Here is an 8,882-nt window from a genome sequence, read left to right on the forward strand (position 1 = left end):
ATACAGGGCTTTAGAATATCGATACAGTATCGGGAAATGAAATATCGCGATATTTCAGTGTATCGATATTTTCTTACACCCCTAGTGTTTAACATGTTCCTGGCAACATAATCACAAATTCAGTGTGATCTCATTTGCAAAGTGTCCTTAACTCTAGTTTTATTTTATTTATTTTTTGTTCTGTAGCTTTTATACATGCACTGCAGTCTCAAAATGTTGCAGTGCGGTTTCATATCAGCGACAATGTGCACATTCAAGCATCACCTCGACTTTGTGATATTACACCTTCAGCAGAAAATCCCCTGGTTTCACTTGCATTTGGAAACACTTGTGTTATGTGTGAAAACAGCTTTAGTTTTGCATTACAGGACCATACATATTTTTATGGGAAACATTTTAAATGTTCTGTCATTATTTAGAATAGTAAAAGTAAAATGAAGCTAGTATAGCCCATAACAAAGTTGTTTTGTAACAGTAGCAAAGTCATCAAAGACTTTGTGCCATGTGATTTCATAACCTTGTCTTTTTGTTTGGCTTATAGAAGATCCCCAAGATATCTACTGGCTTTCTCAGTGCCTTTATCTCACCTCACAGTACCACAGAGCCTCACACGCCCTGCGTTCACGGAAGCTTGACAAAGTGAGTATCATGTGGATCAACATGAGACACTGCTTGTAGCTGAGTGATGAGATTAAAGTTTAAACATTAAAGGCAATGTATCAAAACTGTGTTAAACAATTGTTTTAAATCTGAACTGACTTAGTCACAAAAATAATGTGTTTATGTTCATCTCTTATCCCTAACAAAACTCTTTTTTTTCCCCCCACACACAGTTGTATGGAGCTTGTCAGTATCTTGCTGCTAGGTGCCACGTAAGTTATACTAAATATAAAAACTCTCAAGGCCCTGTTACACTGAACGTTTTTAGACAACTTGTGCCAACTTCTGAAAATGTTGTTCAACACTTGAAGATGTCTACATGGATGGTAGAATAAAAAAATAAACAAGAAGCCTCTTTTGAACGTATATTGTTCATAACACTTTAGAGTAGACTCCACTGTCACAAGTCTGTACAGCAAAATTTAATCTTGGGAGTTCTTGGTTTGTCAGAGTGGCGTGGAGGGCAGTGGAGATGACATCAGCAGCGGATCTGTTAGCTCTTTATCTGTGTTGATGAGGATGGAAGGAAGGGGGTAGTCCTCGATGTGCTGTGACACCAGCCTCTCAAAGCACCTGGTGACCAATGGTGCTTTGGGCCTGTAGTCATTGAGGCAGTTGGTGATGAGCTTTTTGGGACTATACAGTCATATGAAAAAGTTTGGGCAGCCTTGTTAATTTTCCTCATTTACCTTTATAAATCATTGATTGTTTGGATAAAAAAATCAGTTAAATATATAATATAGAGGACAAACACAGTGATATTTGAGAAGTGAAATGAAGTTTATATGATTTACAGGAAGTGTGCAATAATTGGTTAAACAAAATTAGGCAGGTGCATAAATTTGGGCACCTTAAAAAACCTTAACTCAATATTTAGTAGCTCCTCCTTTCACAGAAATAACAGCCTCTAAACACTTCCTGTAGCTTCTAATGAGAGTCTGGATTGTGGCTGAAGGTATTTTAGACCACTCTTCTTTACAAAACATCTCTACTTCATTCAGATTTGATGGTTTCCGAGCATGGACAGCTCTCTTTAAGTGACACTACAGATTTTCAATAATATTCAGGTCTGGGGACAGAGATGGCCATTCCAGAATGTTGTACTTGTTCCTCTGCATGAATGCCTTAGTAGATTCTGAGCAGTGTTTAGGGTGGTTGTCTTGTTGGAAGATGCAGACCCGGCTTCAGCAGCTTCAGCTTTGTCACTGATTCCTGGACATTAGTCTCCAGAATCTGCTGATATTGATTGGAATCCATGCATCCCTCAACTTTAACAAGATTCCCAGTCCCTGTCCTGGCCACACAGCCCGACAGCATGATGGAACCACCACCAAATTTCACTGTAGGTGTTTTTCTTGGAGTGCTGTGTTCTTTTTCCTCCATGCATAACGGCACTTGTTCTGCCCAAATAACTCTATTTTAGTTTCATCAGTCCACAGCACCTTATTCCAAAATGAAGCTGGCTTGTCCAAATGTGCTTTAGCATACCTCAAGCAGCTCTGTTTGTGATGTGGGTGGAGACAAGGCTTCCTCTGCATCACTCTCCCATACAGCATCTCCATGTGTAAAGTGCTGAATAGTTGAACGATGCACAGTGACTCCATCAGCAGCAAGATGATGTTGTAGGTCTTTGATGCTGGTCTGTGGGTTGACTCTGACTGTTCTCAACATCCTTCGCTTCTGTTTATTACAGGTTTTTCTTGTTCTGCCACTTCGATCCTTGACTTGAACTGTGCCTGTGGTCCTCCATTTTCTCACAATGTTTYTCACAGTGGAGACTGAAAGCTGAAATCTCTGAGATATCTTTCTGTATCCTTCCTCTAAACCATGACTGTGAACAATCTTTGATTTCAGCTCATTTTAAAGTTTTTTGAGACTCCCATGCTGTGACTCTTTAGAGCAGATGCAAAGAGGAGAAAACTCTACTATTGCCTCCCTTAAATACCCTTTCTCATACTTGAGTCACCTGTGTATGGAGGTCAAGGGTCACTGAACTTACCAAGCCAAATTTGAGTTCCAATAATTAGTTCTAAAGGTTTTGAAATCAATGAAACGGCAACGGTGGTCAAATTTATGCACCTGCCTAATTTWGTTTAACCAATTATTGCACACTTTCTGTTGTCCACTACATGATATATTTAACAGATTTTTTTTATCCAAAGAATCAATGATTTATAAAGATAAATCAGGAAAATTAACAAGGTTGCCCAAACCTTTTCATATGACTGTAGTTGCAGACTTGAGGCAGGGTGGTGCCGAGGCCGTTTGTAAAGGCCCCTGAGGGCTCAGAGGCACAAACCTTCAGTACGCTGCCAGAAATGACATTCCTTCACATTCACAGACCTGAACACAGATCTCACTTGATGTTCCTGGATAGATATAGAACCTACATTAACAATTTATTATATTTATATTTATATTTAGTGTGACCGGGCCTTTCCATATGTCTATAACTGCAGGTCATCTTTAAAAAAAAATCTGTAACTGACATTGTTAATTCTTTCTATTTATTTTTTTATAGTATGCTGCCAAAGAGTTCCAGCAGGCCTTGGATATCCTGGATGCAGAGGAGCCAGCTAATAAGAAACTACTGGATAAAAGCAGAAAGGAAGATAGCGGGACAGAGTCTTTAAAGGATTGGGGGATGTCCCCTGCTTCTGTAAGTTTAATATTATGTTAGTGTTGATTTGAATCGATTCTGTTGCAGTCCCATCTGCTATAATGTAGGGCTGGGCGGTGTGACCTCAAATTCAAATCACGGTCTAAATTGAACCCCTTCACGGTAACGGTATATATCGCGGTAGAAAATTATCATAAAAAGTTAAGATAATGTAATTTTTAGAGCATTTGTTTTTTCAGAAAACTGTAATCTTAATCAAACCCAGCATTTTTGCTTTGATATCTGCCTGCCATACAATGAGCTTCTGCCTGCTGAACTTAGCAGCTGCTGCTCTCTGTGCGCTCATCTTTATCATCTTCATCATCAGAGCAGAAGTTGACTTTACATTAGCAAGATGGATTTACGACTGAACGAACGTCCACGTCTTTTTTCATTAATTTTTTTAATAACCTCTGCGGGTAACAATACATAAAAAATAACTTTTTTTTCCTCCGACAATTGGTTGTGAAAAACTACGGTTGTTAAAGCTTCGCTCTGCTCAACGTGCAGCGGGAGGGGAGGAAATGATCCTGGTACACGACACAACTTTTCTACAGCTGGAGAAGGAAATTTTGAAGATTTATTCTCTCTATACGTGTTTTAAAACGCTACAATTTCTTCTAGTGCTGGGCGGTATGACCCAAATTTTGTATCGCAGTATTTTCAACGTTTACACTGGTTTGACGGTATATTACGGTATTTTTCTTTTCATCACAGACCAGCTGATAATAAAATGTACAAACACTGCTTATTAACTTTTTTCTATTTCCCTCCTCTCTGTGTCTTTTCTCTGACTGGTGGTTTGAGACAGTAGTCACGCATTTTGGTCCGGTCGTGAAGGAGGAGCGTTAAGAAAAGATTATGATCGGGTTTTTTGTTTTATGTTATTTATTAAAGGTTAGCAGCACGACTCACCTTGCACACCAGTCATTTCCATTTCCACTACAAACTACTTCCCCCAGGCTTTTCACAACAGAACCATGTTAAGTCTCCATCAGCATAACATCTCCATATTAACTAACGGTGTTAAATCTAACTGTGCACGTCACTGAAGAGGTGTTTACTACGTTCAGCGATGGTGAAAATGGGATGTTTTTTTAGTCGATCAATATAAGCAGCGGAATCTGCTATAACAATAACAATAGCATGCTAATGCACATAGTAGGGCTGTGTATTGGCAAGAATTTGGCGATACGATACATATCATAACAGAGGGGTCACGAAACGATATATCCCGATATATTGCGATACTCTAAGCAAGGCGATATATTGCGATTTTTTGTCCAAATATTCTATTAAATAAAACCTCTTACTGGAAAAAAATGAAAAAAAAAATTAATTCTCTCAGAAAACTCTAATATTACATAGACATACTTTTGATTCATTTAGCTGTGTTCTGCTTTGTATGTATTTTATTTTATTTGTTTCATATTTCTTATATCATCCATGTTTTCAATTATTCGACTAAATTTGCCAATAAATAGTTTGAAAATATATTTTTGCAGCTTTTAGTGTTTAATATTAATTTACAATATGGTCACCCAACACTTAACAATAGCCTCTACCTCAAGAGGTAGAGGAGCCATATGGCTGGCTCACTGCTGCCTACTAGCGGTCAGAGGCTGAAGTACAACATATAAATGAACGGTTGGCAGGAAAGTTGACATTTTAAAACTTAATAAAAAATCGATACAGGGCTTTAGAATATTGATACAGTATTGGGAAATGAAATATCGCAATATTTCAGTGTATCGATATTTTCTTACACCCCTAGCACATAGCGGTGCTGCGAGGAAAAGTGTCTCCGGGAAACAGTTCACTGGCAGCCGTGATGAACTCTTCCGCACGTGTTCAGGCTATTTAAACTGGTATGTCCAGTATTCAGAAAATTCATGTCATAACAAAAATAAAAACCGGTATTTGGTACACAACGGTATACCGCCCAGCACTAATTTCTTCATTATATTTTGAACTCCTGCTCAGTTGTCTCTGCACTCACAGCCCTGTTGACACAGGTGCGATGACGTAATGACGATAGGACGGTAGAGTATAAATTTCTACCGTAGGCCAACTTCATACCATTTCTACAGTCTACCACATATACCATGCAGCCCGACTATAATCTTATGAATATGCTTTTGGAAGCATTGGACGGTATCTGAAATCATGTACTTTTGCACAAAAGTTGGTTTAAAAGATGTCATAAAACATTCTTTTAAAATGTTATTTATTCTTATTTATGCTTATCACCACTTCAGAAAATGATTGAATATGAAGTTTACATGATTTCTTAATAATACAGACCTTTACCTACTTTTGTTTTTTATTCTTTTTTTGTTGGTAAATTTCAGATCAGTAGCTCCATCTGCCTCCTGCGGGGGAAAATCTATGATGCCATGGACAACAGGCCTCTGGCCACCTCCAGCTACAAAGAGGCCTTGAAACTCGACGTGTACTGCTTTGAAGCATTTGACCTTTTAACATCTCACCACATGTTGACTGCACAGGAAGGTGAGGTTGATAGATTCAGAGGATGCGGGTTTGTTTGTCCTTTTCCTGTTGTTGTGATACAAGTATAGTCTTCTGCATTTATTTTTGCCTACATGATTCATTTAAATAAAATCTGTTCTCTGCTTTAGAAAAAGACTTCCTTGACTCGCTTCCTTTTAGTCAGCAGTGCACTGAGGAAGAGGAGCAGCTGTTGCACTTCCTTTTTGAAAATAAATTAAAAAAGGTAGAGGACTTGATTTTTTATTCACTTTTCTTGCTCATGCATCTTAAACAGCAACATATTCAACATTTCTGGGACTCAGTGTTGCAGAACATGAACTTTTACAGAAATATGTTCTTAGAGTTATTTGTTGCAACATCTTTATGGTTTTGTACCAGCTTACATCAAAGCTTTTCTCCTGCCGCTGACAGTGATGTCTCACTGCAGCCTCTCTTCTTCTGTCCCTCTGTAGTATGACAAGCCCAGTGATTTGGTGGTGCCAGAAATGGTAAATGGTCTTCAGGACAACTTGGATGTAGTCGTGTCTCTTGCCGAGAGACATTATTATAACTGTGACTTCAAGATGTGCTACAAACTCACGTCAATGTAAGAGTCCACTGCTTTTAATTGTTTCAACTTTCTGTATGAAGTAAAATGATACTTTATTAATAAATAGAGTCGCTGACGTGATTTTTAAAATCTGTGTTTTATTTTAGTACTTAATCTTGTTTGTAAAATCAAACTAATTCTAATGGGTCAGTTTTGAAATGGGATTTAATATGCCTAACACAGATGTTTATTTGTCTTTCAGGGTGATGGTAAAAGACCCATTTCATGCCAACTGTTTGCCAGTTCACATAGGAACATTGGTGGAGCTTGGAAAAGCAAATGGTAAAGTACATTTATCTGCATTTCTGGAACTATGTCACCTCCAGTTGTTATTAAAATGTATATGTATAAATCAAAACTTAATTTTACTTTGCATGACTTGCTTCTAAACGCCCTGAAATTGGCCTCTGTCTCTTTAAGAACCTCCCACTTCTGCACATCATCACAACATTTCATGCCATTTACAACTGGTCTGAGGAGCGTTGTGTTTTTAATAAATAAAGCAGCAACATTATACAATATCGGTTTTGGAAAATAGAAGCTTAGAATACAGTTAAACCTTACTTAAATGATCCCACATCGGATCCGGAAAGTACATTTTCTGAAGAACCGGAATGATTATAGAAGCAAAGTTTCAGCTTGGTAAGACATCTCCCAGTCATCCTGACACACACACGTCAATGTTAAGCTAATTTATTTATTACTAAAATGTGGTGTAAGCCAAGTAAAGAGCACAGATCATAATATAAGTAACAAATGCTAATCATAGATCACAGAATAACCAAACAACCGAACAAAACAACATGAGTTGTTTTTCAGCTTATCTGGGCAGACGACAACAGTGTTTGTGTCCTTCTGAGTGTTGGAATTGCATCGTCTTTTAGTGATAATCTTATTAGTCCACTGTTAAATTCACTTTTGTTAAAAAAGCTATTATCCATAAAGTGCCACTCACAAATATAAATATTTTTTCCGTCAGACGGTTACTTCCAAAACTGAAGTCCAACCATTTTTTAAGAACCGTGTCATCTGTGGGAAGCTTAAAAAGAGGGCAGTCTCTATCTGAAAATACATTTCCTCAAAGGCATTTTTTGATCCAGAAAGGACTGGACTGAGAAAAATTACAAGCTCAGCATTCACATGGATTTGCCAGGTGGAGTCGCAGGGGAGGTGTGCTCTGTGATGAGGAAGCTCAGCTTGGAGACAGCCCAGAGGAGGAGCTGCACCTAAAGGGCGGTTCTAGTCCCAACCAGCTGTTTTTGTAGCTAACACGGGACATTACAAGATTTCACAAACATGCATGAATGAGTCAAAACAAGACTCTGGGGGTGAATCTGATGAGGGGATAACGTTATGACATGATTTAAAACTCAAAGTTGATTTTACATGACACTGCCCCTTTAAATTCATTAGTTTTGTATTTGATCAATTGGTCTGTTTTTCCTCTGCAGAGTTATTTTACCTCTCACACAGACTTGTAGACCTGTACCCCAACAATCCAGTAAGCATTTTCCTGCTTTTAATCTTTGACACTGATTTTACTTGTAATGTTTTTAGCATGTTTCATAACCAAATGAACCTTTTCCAAGGTTTCCTGGTTTGCTGTTGGCTGCTACTATCTTATGGTTGGTAACAAAAACGAACATGCTCGGCGTTACCTCAGGTATGCTAACAAACAAAAGGAAGTACATCCTGTTTAATTCCACTTTGCTGGACTTTTACTGAAATGTTTTTGTTGCCACTGTAGCAAAGCCACCACTCTGGAGAGAACCTACGGTCCTGCATGGATTGCGTACGGTCACTCATTTGCAGTGGAAAGTGAACATGATCAAGCCATGGCTGCCTACTTCACTGCTGCCCAGCTGATGAAAGGGTGAGTAAATGACTCGGTGGTTCTAATACTGTATAATCTGTAATATAATGGTTTTGTTTTATTATTTATTTATTTATTTATTTATTTATTTATTTATTTATTTATTTATTTATTTATTTATTTATTTATTTATTTTCTGCTCCCTTCATCAGGGGTTATAACAGAGCTCTAACTCACGTGAAGATTTGCTATGAATATTTAAAAATCTCTAATTTTAAAGTAAGGTAATAGAATGGAGCTTAACCAATTCTTAAACAATTATCCCCTGAAAAGTTACCTTTGAGCACAAGAGCTTAATAATTTAAATAGTGTCCTATAATAAGCACGCCATCTATTTTGAATCAATGCATTAAAAGGCAAACAGAACAAATTATCAGGGTATTCCCCTTTAGGACATTTGGACATTGTATACAAAATATTTCCAGTAACTGCAGAAAATTTGAATGTTTGTCTTTTAGGGCTGCAACTAACGATTATTTTAATAATTGATTAATCTGTCAATTATTTTTTCAATCGACCAAATCAATAGGGGTGTAAGAAAATATTGATACATTGAAATATCGCGATATTTCATTTCCCGATACTGTATA

The 8,882-nt window shown here is 37.6% G+C and overlaps 1 protein-coding gene across 2 annotated transcripts in view; it reads left to right on the forward strand.

Moving 5' to 3' along the window:
* cdc16 (cell division cycle 16 homolog (S. cerevisiae)) overlaps positions 1-8,882 on the forward strand; it is a 19,770-nt gene that overhangs the window by 2,211 nt on the left and 8,677 nt on the right. The window contains exons 3-12 of one of the 2 annotated variants that reach the window (XM_014018806.1): positions 542-639; positions 834-872; positions 3,182-3,319; positions 5,671-5,830; positions 5,959-6,053; positions 6,283-6,416; positions 6,622-6,701; positions 7,871-7,920; positions 8,009-8,082; positions 8,167-8,292. In XM_014018806.1, coding sequence (XP_013874260.1) covers positions 542-639; positions 834-872; positions 3,182-3,319; positions 5,671-5,830; positions 5,959-6,053; positions 6,283-6,416; positions 6,622-6,701; positions 7,871-7,920; positions 8,009-8,082; positions 8,167-8,292 — 994 coding nt within the window. The remainder of the gene's footprint in view (positions 1-541; positions 640-833; positions 873-3,181; positions 3,320-5,670; positions 5,831-5,958; positions 6,054-6,282; positions 6,417-6,621; positions 6,702-7,870; positions 7,921-8,008; positions 8,083-8,166; positions 8,293-8,882) is intronic. The other variant, XM_014018807.1, reaches the window with a different exon arrangement.

Source organism: Austrofundulus limnaeus, unplaced genomic scaffold (genome assembly GCF_001266775.1).
Source record: "Austrofundulus limnaeus strain Quisiro unplaced genomic scaffold, Austrofundulus_limnaeus-1.0 Scaffold202, whole genome shotgun sequence".
Classification (NCBI taxonomy): Eukaryota; Metazoa; Chordata; class Actinopteri; order Cyprinodontiformes; family Rivulidae; genus Austrofundulus; species Austrofundulus limnaeus.